The 20,223-nt window shown below is 46.1% G+C and overlaps 1 protein-coding gene across 1 annotated transcript in view; it reads right to left on the bottom strand.

Moving 5' to 3' along the window:
- Window positions 1-19,787, bottom strand: part of plxdc2b (plexin domain containing 2b) — a 77,978-nt gene extending 58,191 nt beyond the window's left edge. Inside the window, exon 1 of the mRNA XM_071525770.1 lies at window positions 19,417-19,787. Within this exon, the coding sequence (XP_071381871.1) occupies window positions 19,417-19,516 (100 nt within the window). The 5' untranslated portion in view covers window positions 19,517-19,787. The remainder of the gene's footprint in view (window positions 1-19,416) is intronic.
- Window positions 19,788-20,223: the final 436 nt, after the last annotated feature.

The following is a 20,223-nucleotide window of genomic DNA, read 5'->3' on the forward strand; positions in this document are numbered from 1 at the left end:
GAAAGACATTGGCAGAGACAGAGAGAGAGAGAGAGAGAGAGAGAGGGAGAGAGAGGGGGGATAGGTCACATGGTAGTGTAGGAGATGTGCTCATCAGTAAGGTCATCAGGGTCGAAAGAGAATGGCGAAAGGGACAGCAGGACCTTTTGGTTAATCGCTCCTGGTCACGCTGAACAAACGCCCCCCTGTTTGCGCCCCGGGGGCAGCTGCGTGGGCCAGCAGCGGGAAGTGGGACTGTGTCTCGGACTTGGGGAAGTAACTCCTGCTCGGCCTGGGAGCTGTGGGGGAGTCCCAGGTGAGGCGAGGCGGCGTGCTGGGGCTTGCCTCTTCACTCTAGGGTGACAAAAACAACACCAGTGCAGCCGCTCACACAGGACAGCTGGGGCTCGGGCGGTCATGCCGATCATCCCGGTGGTATGTCGACACGGTCCAGTCGGATTACTGCGTGTGTCGACTTGCGTGTTTGTTTACTTCCCTCGCTATCCCACTGTGGTGACAAACCTCAGTGACGGAGGGGTAAAATTAGCTGGCCAGCATGTTCCACAGGCAGGTTTGTCTGCTTGTGTCTGCAGCGCGAACCATCGATCCCTCTAATAAGGCTATTGATCTAATCCAAACATATATTTGACCCCTGGAGAGGACATGGAAGTAATTGTGCACTTCAGGACTGATGGCGCCATTTGTCTTGTACAGCTGAGCGTGGCCGAGTCTTTAATAGGAAAAGACTGCGCCCTCTGACAAACACAGCCTGGGAGACACTAGGTTAGAATGCAAATGAAATATCCTCCTCCTGAAATATCTTCCAACTTGCTCTCTCCTCTTGTTCGTCCCTCTCACGCTGCTTTTTCAAGGTATAAAAAGAAAGTCTGGATGCTGGTTAGCTACCTCCTCCTGAGATGGTGATGGGGAGGAGGGATGGGGGGGGGTTGTTTGGTTCTTGGGGTAGGGAGATGGATGTACCTTGGCAGCCTCACCCCCCTCCTTCTCTATCCCTCATGCACCCCAGTCCTGATGGGGATAATGCATGCTTCACTTCGGTGCCATGCTGCTGGGCATCCTGCCACCGGCACTTGGCCCCGTGTTCTGCCGCTGTGGGCTTCATTGATCAAACTCAGGGGCCCACAGCACTGACACAACCTCGGCTTGCTCCTCTAAGCAGCCGGGGGGGAGGAAAGGAAAGGAAAGGAAAGGAAAGGAAAGGACAGGAAAGGAAAGGAGGCGTACAGCTCTCATACAGAACAGAGTCTTGCCTGCTTACTTTTCTCACAACTTGTACAGCTGTTGTAGAGGGGAGGCATTCAGGTAAATGCTTACAGACAAACACCAAGAAGCAGTGGCGCATGAATAAAACATGAAAATCTCCCTGTAGTGATAACCTAAAAACCCTTATTTTTTTTTTCCGAATGCATCAGATAGAATGCATATGGCTCAGCTTGGGGAACAGGTGAGAAACCATACTCACATTCTACTTGAAGTTTTTGCTGATGATCTGCCAAGAAAGCAGCAAACGGCACAGTGCAAAAACAGGCACCAAAAACAAGACGCTCTCAAAGTTGCTTTTTATAAGGGGCCCTTTCTGACACAGTTCAAGCCTCAGCCAACGGTAGGTTATGATGAAGGAGGGAGTGAGCGAGAGGGGAGCTGTCAGAGCTATGCAGGGAAAAGGCCCTCAGGGGGTGAGCGCCGGGCTGAGTCACTCTGTTACAGCGGGAGCGTTGAGCTGCAGTACCTGGAGCTGCAGCAGGAACTATCCTCTGTCTTCACACCACCTGTCTCTGAGGACTCAACCGCAGGAGACAGACAGCCGGGGGCTTTACAGGCAGAAAACACAGGCTCTATTACACAAAGACACACAGGGCGCACAAACATGAGAGAGAAAGAAAGAGAGGAGAGGGAGCTAAGGTAGACCTCCGATACTGTATTGTGTTCTTTTCTCAGATAATTGGAGAGTTTCAGGAGAGGGGAGAACCAATTAGTCAAGAGCCAATTAATAGCACAAAGCCTGGATGACCATTCGGGTATCCATTTTATCAATCCTTCATCCAATCTAAAATGTCTCATGTGTAATTTTGTCCTTGGAGACATAAGACAAAGTTTGTTGTTTGACAACAAAAATAATTATGGCATTAGCATACCATTACTGTCCGGCAGGGAGACGATAGATCAACAAGACTCCTCTTTGGTCCGGCTCCAAATGTGGTCATAATATTTGGCGGATAGTGAGATTATGCCCCTTATCTAATTGATTTCCTATCATACTCTGACTGGGCTCCAAAACGTAATATAAAAAATGATTAAAAAATATCAATCAAAACGTGAAGATAAAAAAAAAATCAATAACAGTTCAGAGTGAAAGTATTTGCAGTATAAAACTCTATAACCAGCTGTAAAAAAAAGTCACCTTAACAGGGTTCAATGAATACTGCTTCATCCGTTATACAGGGTTTCATCAGAGGCAAAGGAAAGCTAACAAATTCATAGTGGGAATGTAGCTGTGCTGAAGGTAGCTCTGGTGATTTTTCTTGGAGGAGTAAAGGGTTTCTTCCACCTATTCTCTGTAGTGTGGACAACAAGGTCAGGTACAGACCCGTCCCAGCAGTGCGGCACGTGACTAGCTACTGTTAAAGCTGTATAATGATGCCCCTGGCTCTTTTATAGAGCCTATAAAGACACTAGGGCTGTGTGCTGGGCTGTTGTTCCCTCTAATCTATCTACTGTACTCTGTTTATGACCCTATCAGCTGGGGAACTAGGTCACCACCCAGACACACACACACACACACACACAAACACAAACACACCTGCAGAAACATGTCGACACTCCAAACAGGAAGAGAGCACACCAGGCGTTCTGGTTGGAGCTCTGCTGACTCTCTTGATCTTTACTGATGAAATCGGGGAAGTGACCTTGAGCAACAAGCAGCACGATCCACATCCTGAGGTACAGTACACACCAGGGACTTCATAAGAATAAATGTGCTAAGTCCCACTCCTCTGCATGACAGCTGACATTCCTCTGGGGGAAGCTGGGTATCAATGTTTCCATGCTTGCCCACTCATCATTAATCCGGGCTGATATGCATACAATGACAGACATTACAGACCCAGGCACAGAGCCGCACACGAACAACTGCACATATATACAAGACGAGGGTTGGGCACATGCATGAACTGAATTGAGAATGCGTGGAGAATTCCAATTGAATTCCTGGAGTTGGAATTGAATTGGAATAACAGAAAACGGAATTGAATTCCATGAAATTCCACTTCCAGAGTTTGTCTTAACTTAAGATAAATATTATAAATCAAACATTATGAATCAAATAAAAGACAGTGAAACAAATCAAATACATTCAGTCATAATGTATGGATTACGATTACATGTTATGCATCCACCTGAAAGGTACTTTAACATTTTATGATATTCAGTATTGATAATATCTAACACTATGTGTAATCTCAGATATGTGGTAAGAAAAAAACAAAAAAACTGAATTCTGATTCAATTCCAATTCTGTTTCCTGTAGGTTTTTTCAAATTCCAGTTCCTCAGTTGAATTTGAATTAATGAGTTCATTCATGAATTGACCCAAACCCCGTATAGGAGACATGCATACACAACTGCACATATTCATGCAAGTATGGTAATATGCACACACACACGCAGACACACACACACATGCCAGACTGTCATGTATTATTTACCATCTGCCTTGCAGGGTAATTAACAGGCAGACGCAACACATGGGGACCTTGGCACCCAAATAACATATTTGCACTGTCAACGCATTGAAGCACTGTCTAGTGTGGAAGAGGCTTCAACTCCCACTGAAAGGACAAGGAAAACCAAAATAATTCGGTGATAAGGGTGTTATTCATTTCTCAAAGAGCTTTGGTGATTTCCATTTACTACTAACCCCACCAATAAAAGTTTTTGACAATATGTGCCAAAAACAGCCCATAGTATTTTCAATCTAAAAGGCAGTCAGCAATGCAGTATACTCTATTGATCCCTAAAGAGGAATTTCTTTCTTCATTTTGCCCTCCTCCACTACACCACCCTGCTGCAGGCACGTTGGCACCCTGTTAAAAAGTTGTGCGTTGTGACTGCATGGTGAGCGCACTGGATTCATAATGAAACACCTATTCTCCCCATTATTCAATAAAACATAAATTAATACATTCCTGACCGACACAGCTGAGACTAGCCAGAGCTAAGAGAAACTAAGGCCAGGCTGTTTGGTGACTAACAAAAGCTTTCACATCTGCAGGAGCAGGAGAAGGGGAGTAGTGGAAAAATAAGGGTGGAAGAAAACAAGACATCTGCACAAAATTCAGTACTTTTTAAAAAAAAAAACCCTCAGTGTTTCATGACAACAGCAGGGTGGGTGTGGGGCTTTGTGTTTGCCTATATGTGAATGTGTGTGTGTGTGTGTGTGTGTCTCTGTGGGCATGTGCTTTGCGTGCGAGTGTGTGTGCATGCATGAGAGAGAGGGGGGGGGGGGGGGGAGTCAGACGGCGAGAGAGAGAGAGAGAAAGAGAGAGAGAGATGGAATCAAACTCAAGGAGGTGAGAGAATATTGCTGACACATGATACAACAGTAGCAGGTCTGCTCAGCTAACAAGGTTATCATAAGAATCTCCAGGCTGCTGGCGTCTTCAGCCTCTTTGCATCAGCCCCCCCCCCCCCCTCCCCTCCCCTCCCCCCCGTCCAACTTTCACCCCACGATTCCTGCAACGCAGCACTGCTGAGAGTCCTTAGGTTCTCTTCAGATGACCTCTTAAAAGAAACAGCGATGATGAAGCATTTATTTCACAGATGCTGCTGTAAGAAAGATTTGTGGCTCAGAAATAAACATAATTCTGCACAGTCATACTTTGTCATTGAACCTTTGGTTATTACATCATATTGTGGTTGTATTGAATCGTGAACCCCATACTGTGTATCGAATCGTATCATGAGATATCGTCCCATCCCTATTATCTACAGCACTTTCTGTTCATGCTGCAGTCTCGTGGTTGAAATGAGGCTCAGATGCTGCATGGTGGCTGAAAGGAAGCTGATGTGGCTCCAGCTGTTTGACCCCAGGGTCCATGAGATCAGACCCCGGTGTAGCTCCTCGGCAGCTTGGCCCTCACTGCCCTTAAACATTCCCTCTCCACCCCTCTCTCCATCTCCTTCTCTGTTCATTGTCCTCTTTACAAGGCCAGACCTGTTTTCCCCGAGACAGATGTGCAGTCCCATATGGTATCCCCATCCCTCCTTCCCTCCATCCCTTCCTTCAACCATCGTCTTTGTTTTATGGAGGATGCCAGGACTTTCACTGCAGAGGAGTTTCCCACTGCCCTCCCTAAAACATGCTGCAACAGCTGACTGAATGAAGCTTATACAATGCAGGGGCAGTGCAGAAACTTTGAGGAAATATGGTGTTGAACTGAATTATTATAACATCAATCAATTTCAAGAGAGTCTCATTATCTCAAGGCTACTGAATCTTCAAGTAAATCACGTGAAAATAGCAAATTTAAGAACCACACTCTGGTAAACACACACTCTCACACACACACACACACACACACAGTTTGTGCTGATAACCTGTGCCCAGAGAGACAATCAGGTCGTCCCAGTGATGCCACTCCAGAAAGAAAGGCGCCATGACAGACAGGGTCATATTATCACCGTCAATCACTCCGCAATCCATTTTAGCACCAGCACCGAGTGGGACGGCCAAGGTGTCAGGGAGCCGGGGCCTTTCATTACCTCCCTGTCAATGTGATTGTACTCTCATATCTAGCCGGATGTGTTGCCTGTCATGTCTAGGCAGCGGCCTGTCACTGCAAATCTGCCACAGGACACAAACACCAGGGGTGGGGCGCCGACGGGCCACGTGTCACCCAGGCCAGCAGTACCGATTTAACTGTCAGCATATGTTAGAGAGGGATACAGCTGACCATACTGCAACACACACACACACACACACACACACACACACACACACACACACACACACACACACACACACACACACACACACACACACGTTCAAAGCGGTCAGAGCAACCTTGGCTACCACTTAAGAAAACATCGCTCCTGTTCAAAATGGATATTCCTTAACAAAAGCACCTTTGTGCCTAATCTTGTAGTTCTACAGTATATTAGCGAAACTCATTTACAACTCCTTCTGTGCCAAAGACTATAATAACACATAACCTTACAATTTTTTAATGATGCACTTAGAGAGGGTACAGAGAAACGTATTTACTTATCAAACTGTTAATTTATCTCTTCTGAAAACGCATTCTCGTAAAATTTTATGGGTTAGGTGTTCTTACCCAGCTCATTGTGGGACAGATTTGCAAAGGGGCGTTCCTGGGGTGGAGAAATCCAAACAGATCCAAACACAAGCGGAGAGAGTGTGCTTTTCCCTCCGAAAAACGACAGACTTTATGGGGCTCCGATGACCTTAACAACTCTAAAACCCCCCAAAGCTGTGCTCTCTGCCACTGGCATTCTGGTATCGTTGTAAACAAAGATTTATTGCTGCACATTTTGAATGTGTACACTGCAAATGCCAAGATGACAAAATACACAACGTCCTGCCTACATGGCCAAACCATAAGTTGATAAACCACAGCCAGTGTTAAAGGTCTAATAGCCAATTCAGCTCAATGGCTTTTCTATCTACACTGACAGTAGAGAGGTTGATTATTTGCCCTGTTTTGTCAGTTTCGACAAGTCAATAATTTGAAGCTTTTAAGCTATCCAGACAACTTTTCTGCTGATATAAGTAAACATACATAGAATTAACACCGTTTTTTTTAACATTTCCTACAGTTTCTTCAAATCATTTCCCCTTGTAAATCAATGAGTCTCCAGTGGGGCTGCTCCTCCAGTCCCAGGTGAAAGCCTCTATGGAAGATTTATTGCGGTGTAAATGTCCACCTGCCAGTAGTATAACGGTGTGAGGTTATGTTCCCATTCAGTAATGTATTTGCTCATTGATCAGAGACTTTTGGCCAGTGTTCTGCATGCCAGTTATTATATTTGCCTATTGGTTGGGGTATTTGTCTGAGGTCTGTTGGTCAGTGCTTTATTTGGCCACAGGCCAACACCAGAGCATTAATGTGTTTGTTCCCCTCGTGTCCAGACAGAGAGATGAATTTAGCCAAAGGGCTGTGGTGTCAGGGAGCCGGATTGAGGTCTTTTATTACCGCAAGATTGGGGTCAGGGGTCAAAATGGAGGACATGCTATCATACTGACTGCTCTCTCTCTCTCTCTCTTTCTCTTTTTCCACTCTGTCTCCATTGAAGCAGCAGTCTGTTTTTTAGCCCACACACAAAAAGCAGGGGCCCAGGGAGTGGAGAACGGCAGTGTTTGACTGCATGGAAATTGCTCAAACACTTGCAGAGTCATGCACGCTAGTGTGTTGAAGACAGCGGATATTATCCTAAAACAGTAGTTCTCAAACCTCACCCTAGGGACCAAAATCCCTGCTGGGTTTCATTCTAACCATCTAATCAGGCACTAATTTACACCTGGGATGCAATGTGAATGCAATTAAATAACTGGTAGGATAGAAAACCAGCAGAACTCTGAGCCCTGATAAATAGCCCTAAGCTAACTCACATACCCCACCCTCCACCCACACCCCCATCACACACACACACACACACGCATACACCTGTTTGTGTACAACTCGCGGCTGACGTTTCACCACCAAGGCTCCACTGTCAGTAGCTGAAGAAGGTTCATTTGCTCCACATTTGTATAGCTGAGGGTGAGATGTGCTATCAGACACATCAGTCCAGTGAGCCATAAGCGTGCTATTTTTATTTTGTTTGGCTGTGATACCAGTGTCATGGTGACTCAGTGTGATTTAGTGTGCTATTGATTCATATCCCCTTTCTTCGGGCGCGAGCTTTGCTATCAGTGAGGTATTGAATTTTGGACTCTTCATCAGGCGATGAGCTGGCAGAGCAGGCAGAGGGTGAAGGACGGGCTGGACAGCTGAACTCAGATGATGGGTGACAGGGCTAAAGACTCTCAGGACTGTTCATCTTTTACCAAGCATCCAGTATGAAAAAGTGAGGCAGGGAGAAGGTGGAAATGAGAACGGGCAAGCACAGGGGGGAAGAGGATATAGATAATGTGTGAGAAAGAGATTGGCAGATGCAGAGGGAAAGAACATGCGATAGTACATACTGTATGTGTGGCTGATCTTGTGCGCCTTATAATGGAGTATTTTTCTCCATGCTGCTCACATCCACCACCGGTTACACCGAGAATACTTTCTCGGTGTGAGGTGTGAGCGGCGGCAGAGCGGCCTCTGTTCTCAGCAGTGGATTACTGTGACCTCCAGCTCATTAAAAACACATCCTCGGTCAGCCGCTCGGGGTCTGGCCACTGTGGAGCGGCACAAGCAGCCAATCATTATGGCTCCCCGGATAATCACATGTGACACAGGCACGTTAACAGGAAGCTGGGAAAACAGGACCAGGAGTTCCTAATTGTACGCCGACAGAAAGAGAGTCTCTGCTGGTCTCTACTGGAGCTAAGACACACGTAGCTCGACAGCCTGATCAAAGCCGGTTTCTCCCTGTGAACTATCTGAGAACTCGCTAAGCCAGAATCTGATCTAAGCTATCAAAATTCTGCACAACAGGAAATGTTGGGTATACACCCAGATGGAATCAGTTCTTCTCTTCTCATTTCCTTCGTTTCCTTCACGCGTCGTTCTCACACCATCTGTCTTCTGACCTTCATCTTTATCCTTGTATCCATGTAGCTCGGCGAAGAGTGATCCCAAAATAACTAATCCATTCCATCTGTTTACCTGTAATGCAGAGTCAATATCCGACAGCTGTTGATGGGTTGCTGTGGAGTGGCTGCTCAATAAACTCACACAGAGGCAGGACACACACACTCACACACACACACAAAACGCACACACACATACACACACACATACTCACACACACAAGCTTGCATGTACAGTTATGCGCACATACAGAGACATGCATGCACACACGCACACGCACACGCACACGCACACGCACACACACACACACACACACACACACACACACACTAGTGCACAGTGAGCCTGACCTTTCAATAAACTCTCTGAATTCATCAGTTCAGTCTGTGAATCCTAATTACTTGCAGAGATAATGTGCAAACAATAAAACACAGTATTTTCCTCAGCACAAGATTTGATGATCCGGTCTGCTCCTCTGATGTGAGCTGATCCTCTGAACCACTGAGGGAAACACTCCCAGAAATTCCTCTCTGCATGCGGCCCTACATCTGCAACGGAAAAAAAGCCTCGGCAGCAGGGAATTTGTTCACAGTAAAAACACAAACTTACTTTCAGGACAATGCCGATGTTTTGCTGACTTTTTGACTCATTTCCTTCATAACTTCATTTTACATCCTTCACAGGTCAGTTTTCACTGCGGTCTTGTCCCTTTAAATGTCATTTCCTGTTCAGGTCAGCACTGGCTCACTGAACGGTGTTCATTTGATCCATAGTAGGTATCAAATACAAGATAACACAAATCCAATGTTAATTAAATTTTCCCTGCTGGATGTTTTTTCCAAATGTCCACAAAATTGCTGCTAGTTAACTAGGCTGAAAGGCACCAGAAGCTGTTTCTCTAGATTTAGTGGACACGGAGTAGTGGATTATAGCTTTGTTTTGACCAGGACATCTGTCAGCAGGATATTTAATTTCAAATGAAATCGACTCCTATTGGCAGCAGAATGCAATGCAACTTTGAATGGCATATTAAACAACACATTATGTCATGAACACCGACCCACTTGGGTTTGCAGCAGCAGAGAAATTATAGCGATTATTGAAGGACTCAATAACAGGTAGGATGCTTCAAAAGAAAATAAATATGTTTTCCAGACATTTGGGGCAGACTTGTGGCTGGAAACAGGACATCAAGTAGCTAATTTATATTCATATCTCTACCTCTCATTTTCTACTTTTGGCTGCACGTCGATAGATGGGATTTTGAGAGCATATATCATTGGCCTGGCAGCTCTCTGGAGACAGGGCATTTCATATTTGACCATTTTCAATATCACTTGGAAGCAGGTCCTCCAGATTTAAGGCCAAAAACAAAACAGAGGAGAAATTTATAGCATGACAGACCTCAAATTATATCCCTACAACTCATTATTTACGACTTCAATAAATGTACTTAGATGGAGTTGGGCTGGCAATATGCGAGTCCCAGTTGTGATAATGCACATTGCATTGGCACCTTGACCACTTTACGCGTCTGTGATACCAGAGGCCTTTGGGGGAATGGGGAGCCAGCCAGACATTTAATCAATATCTGGAACTCTACTCCAGACACACATCAGATTTTGGGTCCAGTGGGACATGCATGCAATGATAAACCAATCAACTCTGTCTGTATATTGAACAATAAGAGGAAACTGAGATTAGACGTTCTCACTATGCAACATTTTTTTTTAGCTTATTTTCCAATCATTACAGGTGGACGTCCATCAATTACACATCTTTTACTGGTGAAGGCACTCTCACTCATACTGACTGCATTATGTCACACTGTTAACCTGTCAAACCCTCCCACCACACCCCTTTGAGAGAGGGGCACATCTATTACCATTGTGTGCAATGGTATGAATAATGTATGCGTAATTAAACTGCCAACACTCATTTACTCAGTATTCTAATTAGCGTATTCTGGGGTGCAGGAGACAAAGGCCTTTTAACGGGAGTCAATTACCACTTTTTGATGAGGTTAGGGTTCCTCTCACCACCTGAGGACAACTTATAAGAACCACAAAGACTACGAATTCCCCTTATGTCAAAGTGCTATTCATCAAATTCCTTGGACAAAACATTGTTTGTTAGCCGTCTAAAATGGAGGTAATTTACCTTTTCAATATGACGCCTAGCTGCTTGACCTTTAAATTTTCTGAGGAGCTCATACATTTCTAACCCGGAGCAGTACAACAGTCACTGGAGAGGTGACAGAGCACTTCAGCAGGATGGGCCCAGATCGGAAGAGGATTCACTCTCACTGACACTCAGGTGTGAGCGAATGCTGGATGCGAGTGCTGAGCTGAGACAAAAGACCCATCAACCTAGAGGAAGAGTCAGGAAACTGTCGAGAGCTGCCTTCCTTGGGCAAAGAAGCCAATGTGATTGTTTAAACAGGGACATTCACACTCTGTCTTGTCTGTTAAAGGGAAACAAGGAAAATGCAGAATAAATCAGGCACTAAACAGACTTTGAACGTTGCTTTTCTGTTTTTAACAAGACACATTCATGCCCAGTTATACATAGAATAACAAATACCTGAACCTAATAGAGATGCTGGGAGCAAGTCTCCAGACCAGCCAATTTATTGTCCAGCCTCTTACAGAGCCCAAACACAGACTTTGATCTACTGTGCCCATTAAATTGATGTACTGTGGCCCCTGGTTCATAACATGTGTAAACCTCACCACACAGACCTCCCCCCAGATCAAGATGGCCGTTGTTTGTTCATCCTAGACTGTACAACAAAACACAATTAACTCCCAGACTTACTGCGGGGGCATACGGCTGGATTAAGACAAGCCTTGCTGAGTCTCCAGTTACCTGGGCAGAGCACAAGAGCACACATCTGCCAAGTCTCTCTCTCTCACTTTCTCTCTCTGTCTCTCTCTCTCTCCCTCACACACACACACACACACACACACACACACACACACACACACACATACAAAGGCTGCTGATACACCTTGCAATTCATCACCACAAAGACTCAAAGCCAGCCTTTGTTTCTGGCTCTGGGTTGAGCTCCCAGCTAGCAGGCACTGGCGAGCCGACGGAAACCTGAACACTTGGCACCGACCACGCCTCATTTACCAGAATCACTTGTTGATTCTTAAACCGGTCGTGCCTCTCTTGTTTAATGAACTCTGAATCATCAAGCATGTTTGATCAGGTTAGCAGAAAAAGCATGGGTGGTAAACAGGATGAAGACAGAGGAGATAAAGATGAAAAACTGTGCCTGTTTTCAACATGAACTGCCAGTGAAACTCCCAGTATGACTGAGCTGCCAAGTGAGATAGGTCTCCTGTGTACTGCATCAGGATGAGCTCAGCGCAGACTGAGAGGGTGGACAGCTGGGAGACATTGGACTAGGCTTGTCCAAGGCCGTATGCTCCAAACAAAAAGGAGCGTGTCCTCCAGAAATCTGCGCTGGCTTCTGGGAAGAGTCCCTGATCCTCCCATTCCAGTCAGTCCTGGATCCTGCAGGGTCAACTGACTAACATGGCAAAACAACACTAGCGGATCCCTGCCTAAACTAACTAGCAAGCATTACAGATGTATTACAAGAGCCGAGTTGAATCTTCATGATTCATTCAAGAGTGCATTTGGACAAACAAGTCACAGAGCGATGTTAACCGTTCCCTTTCCCACACATACAATGACAGATGACACTGGCAATGTTTCATTCCCCCTGGGCTGCTGCGCCCATAAATCTGAGTTAATTAAAATTTCTGCAGCATTTAGTGTGTCATAATATCAACTGAGCGCTATGCACATCCGATGTGTCCGGTGAGTACAGAAAATACTCATGTACTCATGCAATAAAGGCACATGACAGTAGCAAACACCAGCTTATGAATCTTAGGGATTTGTTCTGTCCGTATGCATTGCAGATAAAAGGTGGCAAATAGAAAACAAGCTTTGATCTTGACATCAAAGTCACAATCTATTCTCTGCTTCCTCACGCAAATACACACTTGTGGTTGTAGACCTTTTCATTTTACCCAAAAGATTGTGCCCAGTCAAAGTCGTGCAGGGTGAATTGTACTGCGAGACAGCCATTGCTGCGGGGCATACTTGTTCAATGTCAGGATGAGTTTGGTTGGGAAAGAGAGACTGTTGGACAGGGACGTACAGACACTTTCCGGGCAAAGTAACAAAGGCGGTGTTGTTGGACGTAGAGCAAGGAAAACACATCAATGTCTTCTAGGACTCGCTTGGCACAGTTAAAAACATAATTTTAACAGACTCAAGCATACAGCATTAGGAGGGTAATCATTGCAAACCCAAAGCTACAAGTTACGCCTGGCAGCTTTAAATCAACAGAGGAAGGAACAACGGCTATACATTATAAAACTGTAGTTGATGGCTATCGGAGTGAGTTTGCCATCAAAGTGTGATAAACAGATCAATCTGAGTTGCAGGTCAGGTTAAATTTGATCGCACTCACTGAAATAAATATAGGTGTTTTGCATTGTGCTGACTCAGTCTACCTTATAAAAGACACCAGAGAAATCAGTCGCATACTGCAACATTTTCTGTGCCACTATCCACCTAACTTTGCTTTGCATTTTCTATGCTTTTGTCCTGCACTGCTGTAAGGTCAGCACTGACTTTGAAATTTACAACAAATATAAAGAGTAAGGAGGATGAAAACAGGAGAGAATACAATTATACGGGAGGGACAGAGAGAGAGGGAGAGGGAGAGGGAGAGGGAGAGGGAGAGGGAGAGGGAGAGGGAGAGGAGAGGGAGAGGGAGAGGGAGGGGGAGAGGGAGAGGGAGAGGGAGAGCGTAAGACAGATTCAAACAGAGAAAGAGAGAAAACTTTCACACAGTTTCTCATATAGGCAAAGGCATGTAGCAGCATGCCGTAAACCCAGTGAGTGACACCAGCGGTTGCGGGACAAAGCCGAGACGCCGTTCCTGCTGGGCTGGGGATATGAAGCCTGGTGAAAGGTGGGGTGACAGGGTCCTCCGCCGGCCCCTTATCTTCCACCAGCATGCCTGGACAGCCTGAAACGCTACGCTCTCTCCTCCCCTTCATGATAGCGACGCATGCAAACGCTCGGTTCTCCTCGGGAGAGTCGGGTTCTTTCAACTTTGTTCAGTGAGCACATCAAATCTTTGGGTTCTTTTCATCGTTTTGGTGCAGTCGTGTGAAAGAGCGGCGGGAGCCATTCATAATTTCCCACACTCACAGAAGCCGCCTGGTGTTATGCTGTACAGCTGTGTGTGCACCTGCAGGGGGCTTGGTGCTAAAAAGAATGACCCGGATGGAGCTAAAAAATCATCATCGCTCCCAATTTGCTTAAATGGGCTGCAAAGATAAATCACACTAATTCATGATGCAGCAGCTCTATAACGCCTACAAGTAATTCTCAAATCTCTCCCTTTCTCTTTCTCTCGCTCCCATCAGACACAAATAAAGGAACTAAATGCCTTTCCACCAGGTTTATACAAAACATGCTATCCTCCCATCTGTGTTCCACATCATTACCTCTCTCAGATGCTTTAACTGGTTTTAGCCAACAGGGACTCCTGATACGGACCACACAGCTGAGAGATGCACTGTATGCCCAGGCAGTACTAACCAACCGGAGAGAGTTTTATGCTATGCTCCCTATAAAACTCAGCAATGTGAAATGTAGGTTAATGCCATGAAATACCAGGCACTTAGTGACGTGTATCGTGTTTAAAAGTTCCAGTATTTAACCCTTCTAAGGCCTGCTACTCAGAAGATCCTCAGTCTCTATCACCCAAGGTAGAGGCAGGATGAAAACTGCTTTAATTCTACTGTCCAGCACTCTTCTGCATACAAGCAGGACTAGACATAAAGTTGAAAAGGACCCCGCGCATGACTGATGTTAACTTGGGCCAGATTAGACCACTTTCAAGGAAAAAATCCACCCTTACCTACAGGTAAACACTGTTCAACAGCTATTGGTGATAGACCTTGCACTTCTGGGCCCAATTTGTTATTTGGTGGTGTGTTTTTCTTCCCCCTGTTCTCTGGAGATAGCTGAAAGGCATTCTGGGAAATGCACAAAATCACTAACTGAAGTAGAAGTAGACGCCAAAAAAGTTAATTACAACACTTTAACTCCTGGAAGGCACTGAACATCACAGACTGATGATTTATAATATCTATCTGCATCCGTTTTTTCTCTTAGAGTATTAATCCCTGTGCTTCTTATCATCACCCGCTGTACTTCAGATTGTAGCATGTTTTGCAAACCACCACTATGAGAGCATATTTTAATTCTCCTCTCTTGCACGGTGAGACTGGTCAGCAGGGAAGGGGAAGTGCCTTTTTATTAAATCTCCTTTCCTCGTTATCGTCTCACACTGTCCCCTGCAGGCGAAGGAAAAGGAAATTCCTCCGACCTAAATAGAAAAAAAACATTTAACTCCAGCATCTCCTACGGCAGCATCCAGAAGCAGAGACAGCAGGAGGAACAGATAATCGCCTAAATGTGGACGAAGCTGTGGTCTACTGGCAGCTATGAAATCATCTGCGGAAAGAAGTGTTTATCATGAATGGAAAATGCTGAGGGTTCCCATCACGATTACATGCACACAGCATTCAGATCTACAGTATATCTCTTCATGACAAGGCCACTTTAACCAACACAAGTCCCCTGCTCATTTTTGACCTTTTCCAGTGGCTTGATAGACAAGATCCACTATTATGTGGCTCTATTAATCAAATAAACTAAACAAAATGACACAGAGTACAATTTACAAATGCCAGGGAGTGATTACTGCAACTTCTAGAAGATGTCATTAAAAAGCAAAGCAAAAGCCTGATAACTCTGGCCGACGAATGCAACAATTAGAAGTGAAAGAGCTTTTGAAGCACATGAAAGACAATGGGTGCAAAACCTAAAGAGCAGCTTAACAGCACTGGGTTTCATTAACTAGTGGCCTCTTCACTCTTTGTCTCTGGGCCTATTGAACTGGGTGTACCGCTCCAGGCCTGAAGCAGTCAGACTGAGCTTCCTTCCCGGAGCAAAGGGGCGGGACGCTCAGTGACAAGGGCCAGGCGTGACTAATACAAGAGCCTGGTGCTGGTGTTGTGCGCCGGGACGGGGCCGATCCTGACCCTGCCTCTGTGCCGGACGCCCTGGCCCACTGTCACCACATACAGGGCCGCACAAAAACCCCTCCCTCCCTCCCTCTGCCACCACCCCCACCCCCACCCCATCCCACCGCGGCTCATACCACCCCACCCCCGTCATCCATTCATGGCAGATCCTTTCAGCAGGTCATTCAGAGGGCCAATAAAGAGGCCAGCTCAGTCTGTCTGTTCTGAAATGTGCAATGTCAGAAAGAGAGAGGAGGAGGGTGGGGTGAGGGGGGGGGGTGAGATTCCAAGAAGGCTTATAAACTCCTCTCTCACACACACACACACACACACACACACACACACACACACCCTAACTAGGCTAAGCTGGACCTCCCATTTTGGGAAAGGACAGAACTCTTCTGTAGACAGTTTCTGCCGGGAATCGCCCCTGTGACCAAGCGTGACAAAGAGAAAGCAGCAGTAGGACAGTGTTTGTCATGAAGGTCAGACTGTGCAGGCATGTGTCGACTGTTTCTGTGCACACACACACAGACATACACACACAGGCACTTGTGTGTGTGTGTGTGCGTGTGTGCGAACAGGTCTGAGTGTGTGTCTGTATGATTGCAGAGGCAGCTCCTGGCATTATGATGGATGAGGAGCGGGGTCGGTGGAGCTATAGACCTCCGTATCGCTGGCTGCCTGTCCTGGTTAACCCCCTATCCACCTCCGAACCCTCTCGGACTCGGCTCTGCGCGGCAGCAAACACACACACGGACCCGAGCGGAAGGAATTCAGAAGGAATTCCACACACACAGCCACAATCTTAGCACATTAACAGCCCTCGGCATAGGCTTTTAAATCAGACCACATCATTACACAGTGCAAGACTTTTTTCTCTCACGCTCGCTCTCTCACGCCCTCTCTCTCTCTCGTTCACTATCTCTCTCTCTCTCACACACACACACACACACACACACACACACACATACTCCAGACTTTGATAGAACATCTTTTCCACTCCCAGAAAACACCTGAGTGCAAATGAACCCCCCAAATCAGCCCTGAGCTTCTCCTCCTTGTGTGCGTGTGCCACTGGTATCACCGGGGGAACATCACAGAGCCACAGTTTCAAAAACAATACGCTGAGCTCACAGGATGTTGTGTAATGTCGTCCAGATGTACTCCACAGCTCATCTAGTTGATAACTAAGAGGGGAGGAAAGTGCGTCTGCGTGTGTGTGTCCTCTTTCTGTGTTTGTGTCTGTCCGTCTCTGTGTGCTTGCTTGCGTCAATGCAGTTGCATGAACGCCTTAACGTGCCTTTATAACCCACAGCAGCCTCTCCTCACGTCTTCGGCTCTATAGTGGAACCGGTCCAATGCATTCCAAGACTGTGAAAGCTTTTCTAGTGAATGGTGCACAGTTTCTTCCCAGTGGACTTAAACAGAGTGGAGGGCTCACCTCCTGTCTATTAATAATACCCTATCTAAGGAAAGGACAGGGCTGCTCCTTACAGCAGCAGCAGCAGCAGCAGCAAAGAGTCGAGGTCAGTCTACAACAAGGGAAGCACCTCTAAAAATACTGTCCTACATACTGTGGGACTCAAGCAGAGAGGGGGGCCACAGTTAACTGTCTCCGACTAGAGCAGGAGATGGAGTTGTGAATCGCTCTGAGGGATAGATGTCCTCTTCCTTATGGATGAGGAGGTTTACAGAATATTTGTTGCAGCTGGAATCTCATTGCACAGGGCTTTCCTTAATCTGTGAACGCTTTAAAGTGCCTCATATTGGCACAGCTTTCCCATGAGAGACACAAACTCCGGGTTGCGTAAAGGGAAAACAAGCTGTTGATTTTTCTAAGGCTCTGATGTCAAATGATCCAGAGCACAGCACAGGTCAGGAGATTGATCACGTTCATTAATAAGACTGAGTACCTGGCTGTAAAACTGAAACGGTGTGTGTATGTGTGTCTATGTGTGAATGGTCACACATTATTGCTAGCATCTCTCCCAAACTGAACCATGCATTCCAGTAACTCTGTGGTCTGCACACACACACACACACACGGTTTTAATTTACGGTCACTGTCAGCAGCCGTGCATTTCTCCAACCACTATCCGATACGTGATGAAAATTCGCTGCCAGCAATAAATGCCCTGGGAAACAAGAGCGCGCCTGTGTGAACAGAACCAATGTTGGCATGAACTTACCCAGCCGTCTGTCTGAGGCCGAGCGCTGCGCTCACTATGGAACGGACTAGATTTCAGATTAGAGGGACTATACTGCAGGTTTACAGTAGGGTTATTGTTCACACTCCAATCCTCATCCTCCAGTGTTGATTCTCTTTAATATTCAAGGGCCCCAACAGAGCGCGAGCATGCAGACATCCAGCAGCACCACTTGAATGATGGGAATGGGATAATCTAGGCTTTTCCGTTTTCTCTCTTTCACACTGCAGGACTTCCGTGGATCTCTTCACACAGAGCACCTGCCTTCTCCTCTCTGTCAGCTTCTCTGACATGGCGGTTACTGATTTCAAGTGTGTTAAAAGTTGCAGATGGATGACACTCCCAGGCTGCAGGATGTTCTAGGTCATGATGACAGAGAAGAGACACAAGGGCAAACCACTCATTCGCCTCTTATCTTCCTGTTTCCATCACATCACTCAGGACAGATAAATGCAGAAGCTTGTGCTATGGCCAAGCCAGCACACACACACACACACACACACACACACACAGGGACAGTTTCAGAAACACATCAGATTGAGATTCCCACATCATTCTGATTCTGCATGAGTGCATATTGTGAATGGTGTAGTGTATCTGACTGAAATATACAATCATGTTCAGAAGATAATACATGAAAAAAAGATGAAAAAGAAAACCTCAACCCTGTAATTGCTGTGAAAATATGATAATCAAAACATTATGTCTTTGATCTAAAAAGGAAAAAAGTGGACGTTACTAGGTCATGACAGCCTAGCCTACATAAATAATGATCCTTAAAATAAAATAATTAAAAAAAAAAAAAAAAAACAGCGCTGGGAACAATGAGCATCTCTCCTACACCCCCCACCCCCCTCTCATGCACACACACACACACACACACACGCACGCACACACAGACGCACACACACACGCACCCACCCTTTGCCTTTATAACGCATCTGAAACGGATGAATAGAGAAGACGTCTGTATGATCGGATGCACCTGGTGTGTTGCCTTGCTGAAACAAATTATGCAAATTACACAATCTAATAGACCGTAAAATAATACGACGAATAAATAAAAATCAAGTCAGTGCTAAGTCTGATGGGAAAGCAAAACAGAGGTAAATGGAACAATTCAACCCGCTGCACTCTACCTGCGCCTGTTCCCATTCAGTTTATTGTGCGAGCAGGACAAGTCATATTATCCCGCATGTTTTGCAGACGCAATTGTCCCTCCTGACCTGAGCAGGAGCTCCAGTAATTAAGAGGCGGACCTCTAACACACTCGTCTACAGGTCTTATGATGATATAATGATGAGGCACTGGTTCTTACCGTTGGATGAGAGCTCGGCTTGGGCTTGAAACGCATTCCCCAGACATTGCAAAACTAAAACAACTCCAACGATAAGGTCGAATGTCTTCACACCCGCCATATCCAAGTTCCGCTGATGTTTTTTTTTTAACGTCCCGCTCGATTAAGAGGTGTTTTTCCCCTGCACCGAAACCGCTTTCTCATTGACTCCGTAACTCTTCTGCCGCCTGGCTTCTTTTAAACAGCCCGGAGAAAAGCGAAACCTGTCTGCGCTGCACTGGGCTGTTTTGTTTGTGTGCATGTGTGTGTGTGAGTGTGTGTGTGTGTGTGTGTGCGTCCCCAAGTATGCCAGACTGCGCGCATGTGGGTAGTAACACGCTCGTCCTAACAGGTCGCCGTCCTCCTCCTCAACCTCCCCCCCAAAAAAAGCAACACAGTTCAAAACACAGAGGTCATCCCAGTCCGGCGCACTGGTCTCATCCCACTAGAAGGAGGTGCAGCCAGTCCGTGTGTGAGTTGCGCTCTCGGAGAAGACAGCGCGCTCCCCCAGTCCCGCTCCCACCGTCACCAACCCGTCAGAGCCAATGGTCTTCTTCTCTCTGATGGTCTAGCAGGCAAACAAAGCATTTCTCCAGCTGGCGGTGAGGCATTTAGATTTGCCTCGGGGATAATATCTGCCAAGTGGCAACTGAATGATGTGAAAAATGTATAAGTCAGAGAAGCTTTTGGGAGACTGAGCTGCTTTAGACCCTCTGTTTGCCACCAGACAAAAGGTTTAAACATCCTACACTCCTCTTATGCTTCACTCATTTTATTTAATACATTTTT

Source organism: Centroberyx affinis, unplaced genomic scaffold (assembly GCF_046629955.1).
Source record: "Centroberyx affinis isolate AG114_WGS23_722 - 3 ecotype Tasmania unplaced genomic scaffold, CSIRO-AGI_Caff_v1 ptg000109l_1, whole genome shotgun sequence".
NCBI lineage: Eukaryota > Metazoa > Chordata > Actinopteri > Beryciformes > Berycidae > Centroberyx > Centroberyx affinis.